The 22,479-nt window shown below is 40.3% G+C and overlaps 1 protein-coding gene across 6 annotated transcripts in view; it reads right to left on the reverse strand.

Annotated features, from left to right (window-relative positions):
• LOC110462948 (calmodulin-binding transcription activator 2-like) overlaps positions 1–22,479 on the reverse strand; it is an 89,488-nt gene that overhangs the window by 23,498 nt on the left and 43,511 nt on the right. For all 6 annotated transcript variants that reach the window (XM_021517226.1, XM_021517222.1, XM_021517224.1 and 3 more), the window contains exons 3-14: positions 19,597–19,697; positions 17,424–17,491; positions 16,660–16,795; positions 11,601–11,672; positions 11,134–11,272; positions 10,277–10,314; positions 9,029–9,307; positions 7,351–8,568; positions 6,352–6,478; positions 4,294–4,431; positions 2,185–2,288; positions 903–1,163 (exon numbers count right to left, since the gene is read on the reverse strand). In XM_021517226.1, the coding sequence (XP_021372901.1) occupies positions 903–1,163; positions 2,185–2,288; positions 4,294–4,431; positions 6,352–6,478; positions 7,351–8,568; positions 9,029–9,307; positions 10,277–10,314; positions 11,134–11,272; positions 11,601–11,672; positions 16,660–16,795; positions 17,424–17,491; positions 19,597–19,697 (2,681 nt within the window). The remainder of the gene's footprint in view (positions 1–902; positions 1,164–2,184; positions 2,289–4,293; positions 4,432–6,351; positions 6,479–7,350; positions 8,569–9,028; positions 9,308–10,276; positions 10,315–11,133; positions 11,273–11,600; positions 11,673–16,659; positions 16,796–17,423; positions 17,492–19,596; positions 19,698–22,479) is intronic.

Consider the following 22,479-nt stretch of genomic DNA (forward strand, 5'->3'; position numbering starts at 1 on the left):
ACATGGGGCATTGTATCAAGGTTTCACTGAATACACATCGTACTTCAACACATCTAAACCAACAATAGAATGCCTGTGCAACATGAAACATTCACTTTGTAAAAAGAGACATCTTAAGGATCCGTGTCCCACTGCACTGTACACTGTACTGTGGTTTTTTTTCGTAAATACAGTAACCTCGCTTGAACTAACGTTTGGATATAACTGTAGCACAATTAGGCTAGAACATTTCCGTCGACCAGCTAGCTCAATCGGTAAGAGCAATAACACAACAAACTAAAGTCCAGTGTTCGAATCCCAGTCTAGCCCCGCTAAACTTTTTCAACTTAGAACACTGCTGTTGATAGAATTTCGTTTTTATTACTTTTCACAAATGTTCTGCAAGGTCTAGTTTTCTTTTCAGTAATGATTCATCAAAGATGTAGTCGCGTCGGAAAAAAACAGTTTCCAATGCACAGTTCCAGTTTTTGGCAGTGGTAGGGGGAATCCTTAAATCAAAATAAGCACAAATGCAAAGAATAATCAGAAATGTTAAAAGCTATTAATTATCTGCATTGGAAACTATACCAAAATATTACACCATGTGCAGCTTTGCATTTATCTGGGGATGATTAAATATTTGAACTTTGTGAAAAATTTGGTAAGCTGATGGGATTGAATAGGCTGTGAAAAAACAGCAATGGTTGACCCATAAATAGCAACAGTGACCTTGGCACTGACCTTAAGCTTGGGACCCTGAAATATGAACTCATCCAATGTATTCCCTTACTTGACCTTTGATGTAATTTGTTCAGAAATGCAGTGAGGAGCTATGACAAGGAATCACAACAGGTCAATTGTTATGGGGGTAGGGGTAGGGGGTTTGGGGTCATGGTGTCACTAAAAACCAACAACTTCAATACCAGTGGAGTACAGGCGTTGTCGTCTTGACAGCGAGCGTCCACCTCATACTCCAGTACCCAGCATGGGTTGTCAGAGCGCCAATGAACTAGAGTCTGAATCAGCTTGGAGTAGCCGAGGGCTGCAGCTAAGTGTAGAAGTGTCATGTTATGTGGACCAGCCTTAGGAAAAGGGTCCACATCTGACCACGTTTCACTCGCTATCTTCTTTACATGCCAAACCAGTTTCTCTTCCAGATCCCCAGTCATCAGGAAATTCTGGATCTAAAACAGCAAAATCCATAAAACAGTGAAATATTGGTCAGATAAGACAGGATGGCAGAATACCCAGGTCCTGTTTCATAGTTTTCATGGAAAATACATAACAGTATTATGTTGGATAAGACAGGGTGTTAGAATACTCAGGTGTCAGATTAGACAGGTTTTACTTTAAACTGTAATTAAGTTTTGAATGGCATTGAAGAGACATAAATAAATTTGCAGTGTTAATACATTTGGCTACAGATGATTCACCTATGGGAGTGGATTACATAGACTTACAGACATATAAACATTCAGCTATAGATGAGAGTGGATTGTTGACATTTACCTGTCTAAGAATGGATTGTTGACGTTTACCTGTCTGAGAATGGATTGTTGATGTTTACCTGTTTAAGAATGGATTGCTGACATTTACCTGTCTTAGAATGGATTGTTGAGGTGTACCTGTCTGAGAATGGATTGTTGATGTTTACCTGTCTGAGAATGGATTGTGGAGGTTAACCTGTCTGAGAATGGATTATTGACGTTTACCTGTCTGAGAATGGATTGTTGATGTTTACCTGTCTGAGAATGGATTGTGGATGTTTACCTGTCGGAGAATGGATTGTTGACATGAACCTGTCTGAGAATGGATTATTGATGTTTACCTGTCTGAGAATGAGATGTTGACGTTTACCTGTCTGAGAATGGATTGTTGACCTTTACCTTTCTAAGAATGGATTGTTGAGGTGTACCTGTCTGAGAATGGATTGTTGATGTTTACCTGTCTAAGAATGGATTGTTGACGTTTACCTGTCTGAGAATGGATTTTTGATATTTACCTGTCTGAGAATGGATTGTTGATGTTTACCTGTTTAAGAATGGATTGCTGACATTTACTTGTCTGAGAATGGATTGTTGATATTTACCTGTCTGAGAATGGATTGTTGACGTTTACCTGTCTAAGAATGGATTGTTGACGTTTACCTGTCTAAGAATGGATTGCTGACATTTACCTGTCTGAGAATGGATTGTTGACGTTTACCTGTCTGAGAATAGATTGCGGAGGTTCACATGGACTTGTCACATGGGTCAGTCTTTGTTCTAGTTCGGCCAGACGGTCAATCAGCAGCAGCTTCAGACAGTCATCTACATAACAATCAGACATACTTTTTAAACAGGTCTATATACCAACATAACACAATACATCTCATACATGGAACCTAATTAGAAATAAAACATGAAGCCACATTCTTTGCACTTGAATTGAAAGCAAATGTAACCATATATATGTAAGACAAATGCTGACCTGACACAGATTTTTCCCAGGTTGTTACAAAGTCATGATTAGGCGGTGAAAATACTATTTACCGAGTTAAGGTTAAGGTATTCATTAAGCCTAAAAATTCACAACAGTTGAAGGCATAGTGAGCGACCTTAAAAAGCTAGATATAAACAAGGACCCGGCCATGTGCCTGACCGACGACTGCTCCATCCCCCCCCCTTTATTTTCAGTAACATTTGCAACCCCTACTGCACATATTTACAAATCACATTGTATCATCATTTAAAAAGTAAAAAAAATTAAGACTTTTGAATTCCAAGTAAGGACCGTACCCCCAGTCTATTTTTTGACCTTGACCTTAAGACAAGACACCCAGAGGGCCTGTATAGCTCACCTGAATATGTTTAAAATAATTGGTATGAAGTAAAGATATAACACTCCATGGTAGGTGCTGTAAGTACATATGAAATTTCAGAAAGATCCATCCAGCACTTGAGATAGAGCCAGAACAAACTTCAAACAGAGCCCCATCCCTATGCCCCTATGGGGGGAACATAGTCAGAGAAGGATTTTAAAGGTTTTACCTCTATTTCTCCTATTGTGCCCCGCCCTTCTTCCCCCTGGGAGACCACACCCACTGCTTATACAAAATTGGGGTTCAGACACACCTTTTATACAAAGTTTGTTCCCCTTCACCCAAGAGTGCTTCATACCAAATTTTGAAAAAAATCCTATCATTCCAACTGAAGAAGAAGGGTTTTAAAGAATTTGCTGTTTCCCTTATTTGGCCCCTCCCTTCTGCCCCAAGTGGGGCCACACTCGCTGTTTAAACGAAATTCCCTTTTGCCTAAGGATGCTCCACACCAAATATGGACCAAATCCTATCATTCCTACAGAAGAAGGATTTTAAAAATTTGTTAAATTTCCCCTGTTGGGACCCGCCCCTCAGCCCCCATGGGGACCAGACCCACGGTTTATACAAAATTGGTTCCCCTTCACCCAAGAATGCTTCAGACCAAATATAAACCAAATCCTTTCATTCCTACAGAATAAGAAGGATTTTAAAGAATATTTTACTATGTTTCCCCTATTGGGCCCCGTTCCTCAGGCCCCTGGGAGGCCAGACCCAGGGTTTATAAAAAATTGGTTCCCCTTCACCCAAGGATGCTTCAGACCAAATATGGAACAAATCCTTTTATTCCTACAGAAGAAGAAGGATTTTAAAGAATTTGCTATGTTTCCCCTATTTGGCCCCGCCCCTCAGGCCCCTGGGGGGCCAGACCCACGGTTTATACAAAATTGTTCCCCCTTTACCCAAGGATGCTTCAGACCAAATATGGAACGAATCCTTTCATTCCTGCAGAAGAAGAAGGATTTTAAAGAATTTGCTATATTTCCCCCCATTGGGCCCCGCCCCTCAGCCCCAAGGGGGGCCACAACCATCATTTATACAAAAAAAAAATCCCTTCCCACAAGGATGCTTCTGACCAAATTTGGTCAAAATCTGCTCAGTCGTTCATGACAAGTAGCGTTTTAAAGGAAAAGTTGTGATGGACGGACGACGGACGCTGCGGTATGGCATAAGCTCACCATGGTCCTTCGGACCAGGTGAGCTAAAAATGTTTAAACCCTTATTGTACATATACATTTCAGTGTTTTTTTTGTTTTTTTTATTATTATTGCACATCTACATTTCACAGTATATCACCGTGTAAAATTTCAGGAAGATTTGTCTTTCAGTTTCTCATATAATGACCGGAAATGGATATGTAGACGGCCACCATGATTACTACAGATCTCCGATGTGGGGCCCTAACAAGAATCAAATTTAATTTAAAGGATCCATTTTTATCTTGTTACAGTACTTACCATTAAATGAAAACCAGTCTGACTGCTGACTCTGAGTGGTTTCTTCTAGCTTCTTGTCCTTGTACTCGAATGGAACACTATTGGAGAACACAGTGCCGTCACAGGTCACATGGAGACTGATACAGCCGGCAGCATGAGCTGTAACACACACAGCAATGTTATAGAAATCATTTAACCCATTCAGCCCTAAAGTCACATTTGAAGCTTACCGAATCAATGAATGGGCAAGTCCATTTAAACAAGAGGCCCAGATGGCCTGTATCGCTCACCTGGATATCTAAGCAATCATGGCAAAATATTCTCCAAATGAGATCCAAGGGAATATGCCAGACCTCAAGGCCAATCCTTGTAGCATATCTGTATTTGATTTTTTATGCCCAGCAATTTTATGTATGGTTATGGGGTGGGGATCTCAACTGTTTCCAAGCTGTGACTCAGAAACTAGGTCCCTAGGGTTGTGGCCAGACCCCAGGATAAATTCTAATATCATGACTGCATTTGTCTCTTTTTGCCCAGCATTTGTATATATAGTTTTGGGGTGGGGATCTCAACCGTTTCAAAGTTATGACCCAGGGGTTATGTCTGCAAGGGTGGGGCAGACCCTTGGGTCAATTCTAATATCATGACTGCATTCGTCTCTTTATGCCCAACAATTGTATATATAGTTTTGGGGTGGGGATCTTAACCTTTCAAAGTTATGACCCAGGGGTTAAGTCTCCAAGGGTGGGGCCAGACCCTAGAGCCATCCTGGAAGCAAATGTGCATTCCTCTCGTTATACTCAGCAATTGTATATATGGTTATATGGTGGGGATCTCAACCATTTCCAAGTAAAAAAAATGGCCCCACCCCTTAGCCCGGGGGGTCAGCCCCACCATTTGTACAATTTTAAATCCCTGCCTCCCATGAATGCTTCTGACCAAATATGATCAATATCCATGGTATAGTTTTACGGAAGAAGTCGTTTATAGCAATATAGCCAAATTGTCCCCTTTTGGCCCAGCCCTCAGCCCCCTGGGGGGTCAGCCCCACCATTTGTACAATTTTGAATCCCCACCACCTAGGGATGCTTCCAGTCAAATATGGTTGAAATCTATCTTTTAGTTCCAGAGAAGAAGTCGCTTAAAGCAATATAGCTAAATAACCCTTTTTTGCCCCACCCCTCAGCCCCCACAGGGGTCAGCCCCACCATTTGTACAATTTTGAATCCCTGCCTCCAATGAATGCTTTTGATTAAATATGATTGATATCCAGTGCATAGTTCTACAGGAGAAGTCGTTTAAGCAATATAGTCAAAATGCCCCCTTTTGGTCCCGCCCCTCAGCCCCCTGGGGGGTCAGCCCAACCATTTGTACAATTTTGAGTCCACAACACCTAGGGATGCTTCCAGTTAAACATGGTTGATATCCATCTCTTAGTTCCAGAGAAGATGTCGCTTAAGGCAATATAGCCAAATTGCCTCCTTATTGCCCCGCCCCTCAGCCCCCTGGGGGGTCAGCCCCATCATTTGTACAATTTTGAATCCCCACCATCTAAGGATGCTTCCAGTCAAATTTACTTAAATTCCAATAAGTGGTTAAGAAGAAGAAGTCGTTTTAAAGAAATTGTTAACGGACGGATGACGGACGACGGACGACGGACGGACGACAGACGACGGACGCCACAGTATGGCATAAGCTCACCTTGGTCCTTTGGACCCGGTGAGCTAAAAATGTAGGGGTAAATGATACAAAGTGAGCAGAGACTCACATACATATGCCAACGATATCCGCGCCCCCCCCCCCCCCCCCCCCCCCCCCCCCCCCCCAACATCCTCCTAAGGAAATAGAGTAAAAGACATCAAAAGTGGTCAATGTGACCTTTGACCCTTTAATCTTAACCAATGACCATCAAAATCAAGAGTATAAATGGACTCGCACACTGATAACTATATACCCCTTTCACCAAGTGACTTTGAATTATGAACCCTCTGTTGGACTGTCCCTATCTCAAAATCAAAACAGGATACTAGTAAGACACTTACATTACCTGGGCCAAAACACCTTGTATAACACACTTACCTGGAACACAACACTTAAGAACACCTGGTTGGACTAGTCTGGTGGGGACAGATTTGCCATCGAACACACAAACATATTGCGCTGTGGCAGACAGCCAGGATCCCACAACCAGCATCTTACAACCTCCCTAAAAATAAGGAAAACACCATTTTTACAATGAGAAACATTGTCTTTGAGCCTGTCTATAATGAGAAATAGAATGCATCATCCCCTTCCCTTCAATGAGAATTGGAATCCTATACCTGTTTCAATGAGAAACAGAATCTTACTGCCTCTACAATGAGAAACAATTCTTATACAACATACTTAAAATGAGAAATAGAATCTTATACTTGTCTACAGTACAATGAGAAATAAAGGTATCCCGTTTCAGATATATTCCCCACTTTATACATTCCTTACATATATACATATATATATAAATATTCCTTAGTGATATTCATTCCTTACCACTGTATATGACCACTCTGGGCAGTAGTCTGTAATAATGGCCCTATTATTTCTTGAACAGTATACATGTACCAGGAAATTTATAATGTACCATGTATATTCCCCAACTTTGAATATTCCTTACATACCTATGATTATTGTTTATGGAAATTTTCTGTTTTCAGCTCCTTATCGGTCATAATATGGTGGGCTGTTTCACCCTTTCACCCCTATGTAACTTGAGTAGACTCTACCATGCATTGATATGGATGAGTTCATTATGCTCTACCAGTGGTGAAAGGATTAAATCACCTTTTGTCTACAGCAAGTCTGTCAACTATTTCTAAACATTTACTTCAGGTTGGTGGGTATGGATTATGAAAAGTTCTTTTTACACAACCAATAAGAGTTTCTATGTCGATTCGGCTACGTACAATATTTCCTGCACTGTTTCTTTCCAGTGTTCACCAAGGCGGACCCTTATCGCCTTCCAGTATCTCCAATATAAGATGCGTCACACTTTTTGCATCAGATTTTGTATACGCATCCTTCCCTATATTTATTTCTTACCTCTGTATATGACCACTCTGGGCAGTAGTCAGTAATAATGGCCCCATTATTCCCCACAGACGGATTTACAGTCAGTCTTTCTGTGGACATCACACTATCATTGGTAATCCCAGAATCTGCCATTTTCTCGACTTCTCGTTTTATATGAACACTATGGTTACTCGTGGGTATATGTTGATGATGATGTAACATCTGACCGTCGGTGACAGCCTGCTGCCGAATTTGACATTGAGAATTGTTCAAATGACCTTGACTTGACCTTTTGTTCTCTTGACTGACTTGCTGTCTTTGGTTGTTCACACAACTAGAACAATTAAGCATAGGAATCGGACCAGCCATTTCCTCACTACGCGTGTTAAAGTTGTCACGAGATTCGGATGTACTTAAGTCATTCACAAGCTTTTCTACATCTGGAAAGTCTAGTAAGTCAAGATTATCAAAACTGTAGTCAGTAGAGCCGAGACTGGAATTTAAGCAGCCCGAGTCTGTCTCTATGCTATTTGTAGGATCCTTTATCGAACAATGTTGAAGGTCTAAACTATTGGTGTTTTTTGATTCACCAGTGTTATGAGATTGAATGAGTGTCTGCACATCCTCGGCCGTAATGGTTTGCAGTTGTGGCAAGAGTTTATGTGACTGTGATTGTATGACCGTCTGGACGTCCTCAACAGTCACACGCTGGTAATGAGGTAACAGATTGAGCTTATTGCCTTTGTCTAGCTCCGCTTTCCTCTCGATGGTCTCGTCAACGGTCACCTGCATCGGAACGACAGATTGGTCAGCGCTGCCGCCGGACACAAATGTATTGTTGGGCACGAGACTGGGATGTGTTGTGGCATTGTTCCCTGAGCCGTCAGCAGATGGCACCTGTGCCTGTGTGGCGACAACAGGTGCCGGGAGGGTCACAGATATCGCCTGGAGATGTTGGTGAGGGTGCGCTGTGTGCATGTTGTTTTGTAACTGCTCGCTAGGTAACTGTGTAATGAGGTGCGAGATCGGCTGCACATGACAAGCAGCAGAGACAGTGATGGGGGTCTGCATGGCGCTAACTTGTCCCCCGACGACCAGATAGCGACTAGTACTGGGCAGGTGACCCAGACTGAGGATATAGGGCATCGGAGCCAGGTCGCCTGTTGTCACGGCGATGTCCACAACCTTCTGACTCTGACTGATGGGGACCACCACATTCTCCTTCACTCCCACTACAGTAGAACACCCCTGGGGAGAAACATTTATAGACAGTTATATACAGAAACTCCCACTCAGTAGAACACCCCTGGGGAAAAACATTTATAGACAGTTATATACAGAAACTCCCACTACAGTAGAACACCCCTGGGGAGAAACATTTATAGACAGTTATATACAGAAAATAGGTCTTTTATCATTTATCACAATAGTTCAACATTTAAATACATTCTTGGTCCACATTCATGAAAATTGATTCTTATGCTCAAGCATGGATTCTGTGCTCAAGCAATTAACTTTCTTGAAACTCACTTAAATCATATGACATTGTGAGAAAGCCAGGTGTAAATATTGGAAATTTGGCTTGGAGTCTCACTAACACACTTCAAAATAATTGACAAAATTATCAAATTCATCACCTGAACAAGAAATTGGATTTGGGTTAAAACACAAGTAAACTAGAAAGCTGAACCTAAACAAAAGAACCTACCTGAGACTGAGCTGTCTGAGAGATCTCTGGCCCCTTGGTAGCTAAACTTGCCATGATGGTCATTTGTGAGGAGGTCTTGGCCCCGCAGCATGTGGCAGCTTCAGTCTTACGCGAGGCGTCAAGTTCGGCGAGCGTGCCGCGTGGGGAGAGCTTGTACATGTTGTTGGAGTGAGAACAGATCGTATCACAGGGCTTATCACATTTGTGTGGTTTCGTTTTATCACAATTTTCATGGTACTCGAGCAAGTGTCGCACTAGGGCCTCCACCGACTCCTCTATCTGTATCAAATAAAGATTGACATAATAACAGAACAAGGCAAAGTATCCCAAGGTATCAATACTCCCTCCGTCCAGAACAATAGTATCAAATCTTAATAAAGGGCCATAACTCTGTTTAATGTGGGTGTAAGACGAAATTTCAGCACAGGACTATGACTATGACGAATGATATATAAAGGGCCACAACTCTATATATTGTTGATGATTAATGAGACTCAATTTTGGCATGTGACTTTCCACCATTGACTCAATTAAAAAATTTGGCAATTTTTGGTGATAGAGTAAATACAATATATACCCCAGACAAAGTGACAAGCGTTAAAATAAGGGCCATTACCTCTGTTAATATTGTAGGTACAAGCTAGACCTGGTTTCAGCATGTTTCTCTCTGCCATCCCAAGGTAATTTAACTCGCATAAAATTTTCGACAATTGTATGTGACAGAATGAATGATATGTATGCCCTGGAAAAATTGGTGAAAAAAGGGTCATAACTTCAAAATACGTCTCTTTGCATTAAGTCAATTGAGGAATAATATCATACTAAATGCCAATCTAATGAATTCCCTGCTGGTTACTGATTAACATTCATGATTTCGACATCAATCCCCTGTACAATGAAACCTGAGTTTACAGACACCTGACTTTACGAACACTTCTCTTTAACAATACCCTGTAGTATAAGACTGGTAACACACTAACATGTCTAACCTAACAATTAAATACTATATGATGTCAGTTAAGACAGGTTCCACTGTTAGAATGATAAGTGATACAAATTATGTTCATTTCTACAAATGAAACTAAATTTATTACTTAAATTTCCTTGCTAGGAAGTTGGGATACCAAGGTTAACTAATTCACCCTTAAAGACACATTTGAACTCGTCCAATTCAAAGGTTGGAATACTTCATTATGAAATTTCAGGGGGAATGGGCTAACACATTCAGACCCAAAAACATTGACCTACCATCTGTTCTGACTCCTCTCCTGGTCGGCCTGTTGAGACTGTAATTAAAATCAAATAGGAGATTTGAAAACAATATTAATTAAGAATATAGATGGTTCTTAAATACGTCACAGATAATCATCTTTTATTCAATAAAAAATGTAACACAATTAAAGTCAGTTTTTATCTATAACTTTGTGACATCTTCTACAGAAAAGTTCAGCAACATGATTATATCACACTGACACAATATTTTTTTAATTGGTAGTTGTCATTGGAGAAACCAGTTCATTCTCAGTTATACTGTAAACCACAAAAGAGCTTTTCTGGGAAGAATCTGCAAATGAACTAAAATCAGGCCATCAGTGTGAAAAATTAATAATGATAATAATTTGAGGTTCTTATATACCACTTTATCACAAGCCAGTTCGTAGGTCGTTTTAAAGCGGTTCACAAATTATTATCCGTGGTTATATATAGGGCCTTTGCAACCATCTAATATCTTTCTTAACTCCTTTGGGAGCATACAGCCGGAGCTGCCATTTCGGCGCTAACAGCTAGCATTCAACAGTTCTAGCACTGCCAAACCACGTACTCATTTACAGCTGAGTAGACTGGAACAAGCGGAGTAAAGTATCTTGTTCAAAGATACAACACAGTGTCATGACTGCAATCGAACCAGCAACCCTTCGATCACGAGTCCGGCGTCCTACCACTCGACTTCCGTGCCACCAATTGAGATATTTTGTCCAAATCGCAAATTTCAGAAACCAAATAAAAAGTTATAGAGAAAAACAGTAGTATTTATATTAATTGGCCTTGAAATAGAAACAATGTTTTAATACAATCATTTTTTTAGTCTGCTCTCCTATACATACACATGGGTCTGAGTTGGTCAATGAGTTCCTCTTTGGTCCATTCTTTCTTCTCAAACGCCTGAGATATAACTGGAATCTTCATCTTCGTGTTGTCTGGGTATGGAACATTTAGGTAGTGTACTATCACAATGTCAGGATTCTGTAATAAAGGAAGGTTATGTATCTATAGAAAGGTCAAAAAGTCAAGTTAGACCAATCAAAGTCCGGGAAGATTAACCGTGGGCTGCAAAGGCCAACTTCAAGCCAAACAGAGGTCAATCAAGATTAACCAAGCTCAACTATGGTCAATCAAAGTCAACCACAGAACAAGAAATGGAGAAAGATTAATTCTCTTTGGTCTTAACAAATTATCTAGTGTCCTTTCTTCACCACAAATATATGTCATCATGACATGCAAAATAATTTTTTTTAAGAGCTTTAGCAGATTATCTTGGTGTTTTTTTGTATCACTGATTATCTCCCCTTACCTGCAGTAACCAGTAGCAACGCCGGTGAAAAGTGGGTAGTATATCCGAGTGTACATAGGAACCATAAATACACTGAAAAGTAAACAGAAGATTCATTATACAGTCAAAGGCCTTCATTGGTACCATAAAATAAATAGAAACAGGATTTTTTTGTAACACATTCACGTTTTGCAATTGCCTTTGTTAGCGTGAGAACCCAGACAACAGATGATGACGTCTGTGCTATGTACATGTTTTTTAAATTGAATTTACACCTTCAGTGAGTAAATTATAATCTCTTTTATCAACCAGTGATATGTATTAAGCTAAAGAGAAAGTATCTCTAGCGGCGTCAGTAACAAGTGACTAGATGGTTCATCACTATGACATACATCTAACAGAGTCAGTAACAAGTGACTAGATGGTTCATCACTGTGATATAACTCTAGCTGAGTCAGTAACAAGTGACGAGATGGTTCATCACTATGACATACATCTAACAGAGTCAGTAGCAAGTGACTAGATGGTTCATCACTGTGACATACATCTAACAGAGTCAGTAGCACGTGACTAGATGGTTCATCACTATGACATAACTCTAGCTGAGTCAGTAACTAGTGACTAGATGGTTCACCACTGTGACATAATTCTAGCTGAGTCAGTAACAAGTGACTAGATCGTTCACCACTGTGACATAACTCTAGCTGAATCAGTACCAAGTGACTAGATGGTTCACCACTATGACATAACTCTAGATGAGTCAGTAACAAGTGACTAGATGGTTCAACAATATGACATAACTCTAGCTGAGTCAGTAACAAGTAACTAGATGGTTCACCACTATGACATAACTCTAGCTGGGTATGTAACAAGAGACTAGATGGTTCACCACTCTGACATAACTCTAGCTGAGTCAGTAACAAGAAACTAGATGGTTCACCACTGTGACATAACCCTAGCTGAGTCAGTAACAAGTGACTAGATGGCTCACCACTGTGACATAACTCTAGCTGAGTCTGTAACAAGTGACTAGATGGTTCACCTCTATGACATACCTCTAGTTGAGTCAGTAACAAGTAACTAGATGGTTCACCACTATGACATAACTCTAGCTGAGACAGTAACAAGTGACTAGATGGTTCACCACAGTGACAAAACTCTAGCTGAGTCAGTAACAAGTGACTGGATGGTTCACCTCTATGACATAACTCTAGCTGAGTCTGTAACAAGTGACTAGATGGTTAGGCTCTATGACGTAACTCCAGCTGAGTCAGTTACAAGTGACTAGATGGTTCACCACTATGACATAACTCTATCTGAGTCAGTAACAAGTGACTAGATGGTTGACCACTGTGACATAACTCTAGCTGAATCAGCAACAAGTGACTAGATGGTTCACCACTATGACATAACTCTATCTGAGTCAGTAACAAGTGACTAGATGGTTGACCACTGTGACATAACTCTAGCTGAATCAGTACCAAGTGACTAGATGGTTCACCACTATGACATAACTCTAGCTGAGTCCGTAACAAGTGACTAGATGGTTCACCACTGGGGCATACCCCTAGCTGAGTCTGTAACAAGTGACTAGATGGTTCACCTCTGTGACATAACTCTAGCTGAGTCAGTAACACGTGACTAGATGGTTCACCTCTATGACATACCTCTAGCTGAATCAGTGCCAAGTGACTAGATGGTTCACCTCTATGACATACCTCTAGTTGAGTCAGTAACAAGTAACTAGATGGTTCACCACTATGACATAACTCCAGCTGAGTCAGTAACAAGTGACTAGATGGTTGACCACTGTGACATAACTCTAGCTGAATCAGTACCAAGTGACTAGATGGTTCACCACTATGACATAACTCTAGCTGGGTCAGTAACAAGTGACTAGATTGTTCACCACTGTGACATACCTCTAGCTGAGTCAGTAACAAGTGACTAGATGGTTCACTGCTGTGATGTACCTCTAGTTGAGTCAGTAGGCAAATATTATTTTATACAAGTTATAGTCACTTATACAATCATTGTGTCAATATCATATAATAGATCGGAAAGTTCAAAATAAAATTACTTCAAAAATAAAAATGAAAGAATTTTTTGTCATCTCTGCTATAGATGTATAATTACTTTTCCAGTTTATTTTACAGTCAGAATTACCAACACACCTAACCTAAACAGACTGGAATGGCTACCATCCTAATGGCCTGGCAGATTAAGAATAAAACAAATTCTGAAACTGTTTTAAGAGAAAAGAAGCGTACCATTTTCAAAATAAAAAGTGCTGCATAGCTTGTTAGCTTTAATGATGTTTGTGTAGACTGGGTTCTGCCGAGAAGGCTGTTGTTTCAACATAGGACAGTCATTTCTGGGCTAGGCTGTCTATGAAGTGTCTAAAGCAAGTATCATTGTTGAACTTTAGCTGAGGTAAAGCCACCAGACCCATTACCACATGAGGCTTGGTGGGAACCTACGAAATTCAATCTACCAAGAACCGAACCCATGTCTAAACAGATTGAGCTCTTCACACAGAGAAAAGCTATGAGAGATGTGTCCCTGGAGGCAAGCTGCAGACAGCCTCCCGATACAGGCACGACAGGAGTCTGAAGGCTAACAGAGAATCAATAAAATTCAAGGGAGACTTTTACATAGTAAGACTGACTAGCTCAACACTTCGCTGAAGTGACAGAGATTTTTTGTTTGGTTTTTCCTTTACCATTACAGTTATGTATTGTTTCAATACAAATGGTGTCCCACCCAGGCCATTTCATCAATAGGAATCTCCTTTGATTATATACCTTGAAGGTCTGGCTATTTCAAGGCTAAACACTAGGGTGAAATGAGATTTCTGAACATTTCAAAAACAAAAAAACTTTTCCCCCATACTCTTCAAGTTTCTGGTGGAATAAGACATTAGAATATTCTCCAAACAAACATCTTTACCAGACCATCATCTAGAATTTCTATGACGAGTGCTTAAGTTTCTTATTTTCCTTATGATGATATCATACAAAGTAATTAAACCATCCGTGAGTCACAATGAAAGGTCATATTACTTAAAACATAAACACTTTTTTATTTATTTTACAACAATTATGATACAAGTTATTCCAACTTATATTAATCACTTTTGTGGGCCAGGACGTTAAGCATACAGGGGGGGTCATAATGTGGGAGGACACTGGAGTACCCAGAGAAAACCCACTAGGTCGGGGAGATGACACTATGCCTTTTCACATCCGATAAGGGAATCAAACCCCAGGCACCTTGGGGAAAGGCATGTAACTTAATTTACATACTGGTATGACTAATAAATTAAGACATGGGTATAATCACCACAAAATACAGGGGTGACATGTAGACTTAAACATTTTTTATATAACATTGTCAGATATATATAAATACTCTCACTCTTGCTTTCAACAAAATGGAGCTAACTTCAAAGTCTAATCAAATGATCCTGCTGCAGAACAAAATGTCTGACCAAAATCAGTGAAGCAGAAGATATAGGTCACAGTGACCTATATTTCATATCTTGGTGTAGTACTCCTCAGAGGCAACCTGTACCCATGTATGAAGTTATATGGCTGTTTGGTTTCTAGTATTTAAGTGACGGAGCTAAATATACAGCTAGATAACTGGTGTAGGGGTAATAGACATACGGACATAAACGGCAATTACACTAAACACCCCGTTCACCATGTGGCCAGGACATGAGAACAAGTAGGCAAATTTCCGTACAGGCTTAAGAATATTCAATTAATTTTTCTAACTGAAACGAAACAAAGACTTGTGCTATGAACATTCTGTATTTCTCCTAATTTTATAGCACGTTTCTGCGTTTCCAATTTTCTTCCCCACTGCCCAGAACCTTCAAATGTTACAATCTTACTGGAATTTCACTTGTAATGCACTTAGTTCTTTAAAGTCAATAAGGCTTTTGTTGCATACATGCCAACTCTTTTTTAAATTTCCATGGGGGAGATTCTGCATGCTCAAAATTAAAACAAAAATTAAAATTAACAAAATAACCCTTTAAAATGACATATTTTGAGTTGTTCTTTCAGGTGAAGTGATTAAATCTTAGAATATAGGAAATTACTGGTTGAAAATACTAAATTTAAGGGTCCTAAATGGGAGTCTCCTTTCTAAATAGGGAGAGTTGGCAAGTTTGTCATTGGAATCTATCTTTATTTTCTTTGGAAAATCAATTTATTTTAGAATAATTTAAATTCTGTTTACAAAATCTGTTGTGTTGTAAACTAATTAACATTCTGGTCATACACGCTGTACTTGTGGCCCTTTTTTCAAATCATGTCTTGCAATTTATATCACTTTTGTGTGACTAAAAAGGTGATGCATTATTCTTCATGTGTCATGCATAAGGAAAATGAGTAACCATCTGTCAGGAAAAGATTCTATTTTATTTCTTCATATTGATTTTAATTACAATTTACATAGGACTTTATTTGTATTCTGCAGAATAATTACAAGAATATTTATTGATCACATGGTTTGTACATATATATGTCGTGAAATCCAACAATGTCCTAAATTGATCAAACATTCAGAATTGAGAATGTGCATGCAACCTAATTAACTCATTCACCCCTGAAGACACATTTGAACTCTTCCAATTCAAAGGTTGGAATAGTGTATTATGAATTCTAAGGGGTGAATGAGTTATGTATGCATAGATTTCAGTCATCATCAAAGTTCGCCTGGGCATTGGAATCCTACTAAATTACAAGAAGGCCTTCCTTAACTCAATCACCCCTCAATCATAATGAACCTTACCAAATCAAAGACGGGACAAGTCCATTTTAATTATGTAGGGGTGAATGAGTTTAGGATCCCTGTACCACTACCAAAAATGTAACTAAGTATTTGAAACAGTTATTCCCGGTATGATGATAGCTTTGATAAATTATTTCTGAAAATAAAACCATAACTTGTGATAGATAAAAATAAACAAAATATAATCAATAACTGTGTTTTGGTAAAACAAAATGATCAGATACAATGGATCATGCATGACACACAATTTCTGCATATATCTCAATTAAAGATTTACCTCTAATCCCTGAACCTTCAGCTTCATGTGGTCCTCTCGGATGTTCTTTCCATCTTTTCGTTTTTTCCAGCAGTAGCCATCTTTTCGGTACCGTACCTTCTTTCGGCTGTACAGCAGCATTGATCCACTGGGAGGCCTGCGACAGAAAAATTCCGCAAAAATGATCTGGGGCCTAAACGACAGGTATTTATTTGGCCAACAGATCTAGACACAATAATGAAAGCACCACCAAGAGTTACAAATTATTACGCCCATCATCATATTTTGTGAACAAATTTTATGAAAATATATTTCAGGCAGTCATTGTGCAGAAATGAAGAGTCTAACATTGACCAATCGGAACGAACGTATACTTATTGTGCATGCATTTTGCTTAGTGTAGTATTACCCCTGAAGTATTTTTGTGTTGTACATATACTGAGAAAGTTTCATCCAATTCAGATGAATTTCAACGAAGTTTTTGTGTAAACATAGAAAACTTTTGATGGATAAAGGCCTTACCATAAAACATTACATACATTTTGTTCACAGATGTGCATTCAATAGACTTAAACCCCCCCACCACCACCACCCCCACCACCATCCAACCTCAACCTAAAACCCCAAGCCATGTCTTGACTTCTTCCCCCCATTACTTCACTACCTTTTCTTGTTCACCCCTGAAATTTCCTAATGAACTCTTCCAACCTTTGAATTGGAAGAGTCAAAATGTGTTTTCAGGGGTGAATGAGTTGAACAACTACAACAAACACGGTCAAACTTACCTGACTTTCATCTCCACATGCATCCATTCTTTATGCTTGTCAAATGCAATCAGAATTGATGCGATCTCCTGGATAGATAGAAACACAGAATGATTTTAACAAAATTAACCCCACAAAGTAGATCTAGATCGCTTAATAAGACATGGCTGTTCTCTGCAACAATTACATATCAGAAAACAAAATTAAAACTTGTTAATTATAACAACCAAATATATAATATATACAAATAGTCAAATTTAGTGTTCCAGATTGCAACGATTTTATTGTAAACTGAACCAGTGTTAAGTGACTGCCTTTTAAACTTCAAAATACATCGAAATAAATCACATATCTGTGTATACATGTACAGGAACACTGAAATCATTGTCCCCCGCTCATTTTAACACGTAAACATGCAAACGACAGTGCATAAAAACATCAAACATATGAAACTTCCCTGCATCATTTTTAACTCATTTCAATGTTATTATCTCCCCTGAATTGCTTAGCTTATTCCATCATAAATATTTCCCTCTGCTTTACCATTATGCATGATGTGCATATCATATCAATTGATTCCAACAGGCCAACAATGGGTTGTACAACATTTAAAGTTATATGGTTAACTGATTTAGAACTCTTTTTTGATAGGAGATAGGAATTGCTACATATTTCCACTGTAATGTTGTATCCTGTTTATCGCCAAAGAGATTTCATGGTCTTATGACAACTTTAATTTGAAATGCTTGTTTATCAATTTACGGAAGATTTGGAAATGACGGCAATGCTCTTTGAAATGCATTATCAATAATTAGCGTGATCATGTTGCTGTTTCTAGATTATCATCAGTTCCTACCTGGTAGCTCATCACAGCCTACAGATCAAAGACAATGATGTCAGCTACTGCTCTTTGTTACAGGTTCGGCATAAATCTTGCATGACAGCACATAGCAAAACAACGGTTCATCACTAGTTATGTGTGCAATCTCATGTTTTTGAGCAGAGATTTCTCAGACAAACACAGAAACAATCAGTTTTGAACAAATCTTATAACAATAGCCATGGTGAAAACTGCCCTATATATATCCCACCATGAGTATAACAACATGACAATGCTGATTTTTTTTTCTAATGAGAGTTACCAAATAAAGTCTGTGTATTCTGGCATTCTGCATAATCTGACCAATGTGTTGTGTCCGAAAGAATATTTTATTAAGGATCCCTGTCCCATTGCCCTGTGGTGTTTTTGTATAGACAGTAACCAATCAATTGACTTCCTTTTTGATATAAGTGTAACACAGCTGGCCCAGGACAGTTCTGATGACCAGGTAAACAATCAGTTATAGCGATGGTATAACAACCTGGTTCGAATCCCAAGTCTATAGTCCCACTAAATTTTTACACTCAGAATAATGTCAACTATATTTTGTTAATTGCATCTTTATTATTTGTTCATAAAAGTCCCCCAAGGTAATGTTTTCTTTTTCAGAAATAATTTATCAAAGCTATATAGATACAGTTTTTTGGCAGAAGTAGGGGGATCCTTAAGAGAAGTCCCACTGTATCTCAATAACAACAACACAGAGAAGGGAAAAGTTTGTGTTGAAGCTTTGGTCCAGATTTTCAATCTTATACTGTGAAGTTGAGATCTGGACTAGAATCTACCACTCCAGTGTTACGTAGATGGAGAAATCTTAACCCAGGGGTGGGACTTTTAAGTTTAACATGAGGCTTCAACCATTATACCTACTTAGCTAGGAAAGATTGAGGAATAGAATAATCAATCACTCTTGTGTGATACAGACAGAGAAATGCATATGTCAACCCGCGGGATAAGAATTTCCACGTTTGGCACTCGGTACAGCCTCGTGCTAAACTCCAAAAGAAATCCTACCCTCAGGTTTAGATTTCTGTGTCTTAGTAACACAGGAGCAACAGGTTCTATTGATCTATTTCCCTAGCAAAACAGGGAATTCACCATGTGAAATTTAAAAGAATCATCAATCCAGCTATTGTTAATTAATTCAGTTGTCCCATTTCTGTCTATAGTTTTTTACCCTTTGCAAACTTGTCTGTGTAACCCAACCATCTTTACAATCCTGCCACTTTAACTGAGAGTAAAGGTGTCTGGATTACGAGCTCGAGGCTCCACTGTGTATGACTTAATAGCTGTCGACTATGTGATGACAGTTACCTCGTTTGTGTTCCAGCGATGACGGATGCCAGGGAACTCTGCAGCAGGTTTGATGCCCTCCAGTTGCTTGGGAAGTGTAAAGGTAGTACCACTACCATTGTCTGTGAACAAAAAAATATAATAATAATAATAATAATTTGAGGTTCTTATATTCCGCTTTATCACAACCTAGTTTGTAGGCCGTCTCCAAGCGGTTCACAAATTATTATCCATGGTTAATTATAGGGCCTTTGCAACCTGCCAACATCTTTCACAACTCTCTGGGGAGCATACAGCCGGTGCTGCCATTTTCGGCGCTCACAGCTAGCATTCACAATTCTAGCACTACCCAACCACGTACTCATTTACAGCTGAGTAGACTGGAACAAGCGGAGTAAAGTAACTTGCTCAAGGATTAACAACACAGTGCCGTGCTGTGACTCTTCGGTCTCAAGCCCGGCGTCCTACCACTAGACTGCCGCGCCTAGATAACATACACACACACGACTATAGTCCAGTCAACTGTCAGATGGGACTTGGAAGAGGAACAAGAAGTTTAACTCATTCACCCCTGAAACTTCATAATAAACTATTCCAACCTTTGAATTGGAAGAGTTCAAATGAGTCTTCAGGGGTGAATGAGGTAAGGTAGATGAGAAGGGGCTGGGCACTTGTTTGGGACAGAGACAATTGTGACAGGGGCTAGATGGGAGGAGAGCTGTTAGGGAGATGGGCAGGGATGTTAGCTGGGCAGGGATGTTAGCTGGACAGATAAAATGAGAGCTTCGGGAGGGCCATGTGTGCTTTGAAGGGGATGGCAGACTGGAGGGGAATTGTTGGTCGGCTGGGCAGAGTTGGAAGGGACACAGATGGAACTGATCAAGTGTTATGGGGAGGTGTACACATACTGAGGGAAGCAGACTGGTTGGGGACAGATGGGATGGGATATGTTCTGGGGAAGAGCTAGTGTTGGGGACAGATGGAAGGGGAAGTGTTCAGGGGAAGAGCTAGTGTTGGGGACAGAAAGAAGGGGAAGTGTTCAGGGGAAGAGCTAGTGTTGGGGACAGAAAGAAGGGGAAGTGTTCAGGGGAAGAGCTAGTGTTGGGGACAGAAAGAAGGGGAAGTGTTCAGGGGAAGAGCTAGTGTTGGGGACAGAAAGAAGGGGAAGTGTTCAGGGGAAGAGCTAGTGTTGGGGACAGAAAGAAGGGGAAGTGTTCAGGGGAAGAGCTAGTGTTGGGGACAGAAAGAAGGGGAAGTGTTCAGGGGAAGAGCTAGTGTTGGGGACAGAAAGAAGGGGAAGTGTTCAGGGGAAGAGCTAGTGTTGGGGACAGAAAGAAGGGGAAGTGTTCAGGGGAAGAGCTAGTGTTGGGGACAGAAAGAAGGGGAAGTGTTCAGGGGAAGAGCTAGTGTTGGGGACAGAAAGAAGGGGAAGTGTTCAGGGGAAGAGCTAGTGTTGGGGACAGAAAGAAGGGGAAGTGTTCAGGGGAAGAGCTAGTGTTGGGGACAGAAAGAAGGGGAAGTGTTCAGGGGAAGAGCTAGTGTTGGGGACAGAAAGAAGGGGAAGTGTTCAGGGGAAGAGCTAGTGTTGGGGACAGAAAGAAGGGGAAGTGTTCAGGGGAAGAGCTAGTGTTGGGGACAGAAAGAAGGGGAAGTGTTCAGGGGAAGAGCTAGTGTTGGGGACAGAAAGAAGGGGAAGTGTTCAGGGGAAGAGCTAGTGTTGGGGACAGAAAGAAGGGGAAGTGTTCAGGGGAAGAGCTAGTGTTGGGGACAGAAAGAAGGGGAAGTGTTCAGGGGAAGAGCTAGTGTTGGGGACAGAAAGAAGGGGAAGTGTTCAGGGGAAGAGCTAGTGTTGGGGACAGAAAGAAGGGGAAGTGTTCAGGGGAAGAGCTAGTGTTGGGGACAGAAAGAAGGGGAAGTGTTCAGGGGAAGAGCTAGTGTTGGGGACAGAAAGAAGGGGAAGTGTTCAGGGGAAGAGCTAGTGTTGGGGACAGAAAGAAGGGGAAGTGTTCAGGGGAAGAGCTAGTGTTGGGGACAGAAAGAAGGGGAAGTGTTCAGGGGAAGAGCTAGTGTTGGGGACAGAAAGAAGGGGAAGTGTTCAGGGGAAGAGCTAGTGTTGGGGACAGAAAGAAGGGGAAGTGTTCAGGGGAAGAGCTAGTGTTGGGGACAGAAAGAAGGGGAAGTGTTCAGGGGAAGAGCTAGTGTTGGGGACAGAAAGAAGGGGAAGTGTTCAGGGGAAGAGCTAGTGTTGGGGACAGAAAGAAGGGGAAGTGTTCAGGGGAAGAGCTAGTGTTGGGGACAGAAAGAAGGGGAAGTGTTCAGGGGAAGAGCTAGTGTTGGGGACAGATGGAAGGGGAAGTGTTCAGGGGAAGAGCTAGTGTTGGGGACAGAAAGAAGGGGAAGTGTTCAGGGGAAGAGCTAGTGTTGGGGACAGAAAGAAGTGGAAGTGTTCAGGGGAAGAGCTAGTGTTGGGGACAGATGGCAGGGAATGTTTGGGGGAGAATCTGGTGTTAGAGACAGATGGAGAAAAGTGTGGCACTGTGGGCACACGGGATGAAATATTTTACCATTGGGGCTTATAATCACTGCTGTTTCTGAAAACTACATATAAAGTTATATAATACAGTAACACTAGTGTTTTATTCCAGCAAAAAGATTGACATTATTTTCAATTGTATTTCTTGGGAACCCTTGCTAATTCTATTTCTTGGAATAATATAATCCCTTTTATGTGAGACAGAAATTCAATTAACTTTAACAGACTTTACACATCAACTCTGTTCATATTTTCTGTGAATGTCAAAATCTACGTCATCATTATCATGGTTTTTATTTAAATCAAGGTTACAAATCAGAAAAAAATAATTATATAATTACAATTTCTTGATATTTAACTTCATCAGATAA

This window comes from Mizuhopecten yessoensis, unplaced genomic scaffold (genome assembly GCF_002113885.1).
Source record: "Mizuhopecten yessoensis strain PY_sf001 unplaced genomic scaffold, ASM211388v2 scaffold10847, whole genome shotgun sequence".
Lineage (NCBI taxonomy): Eukaryota > Metazoa > Mollusca > Bivalvia > Pectinida > Pectinidae > Mizuhopecten > Mizuhopecten yessoensis.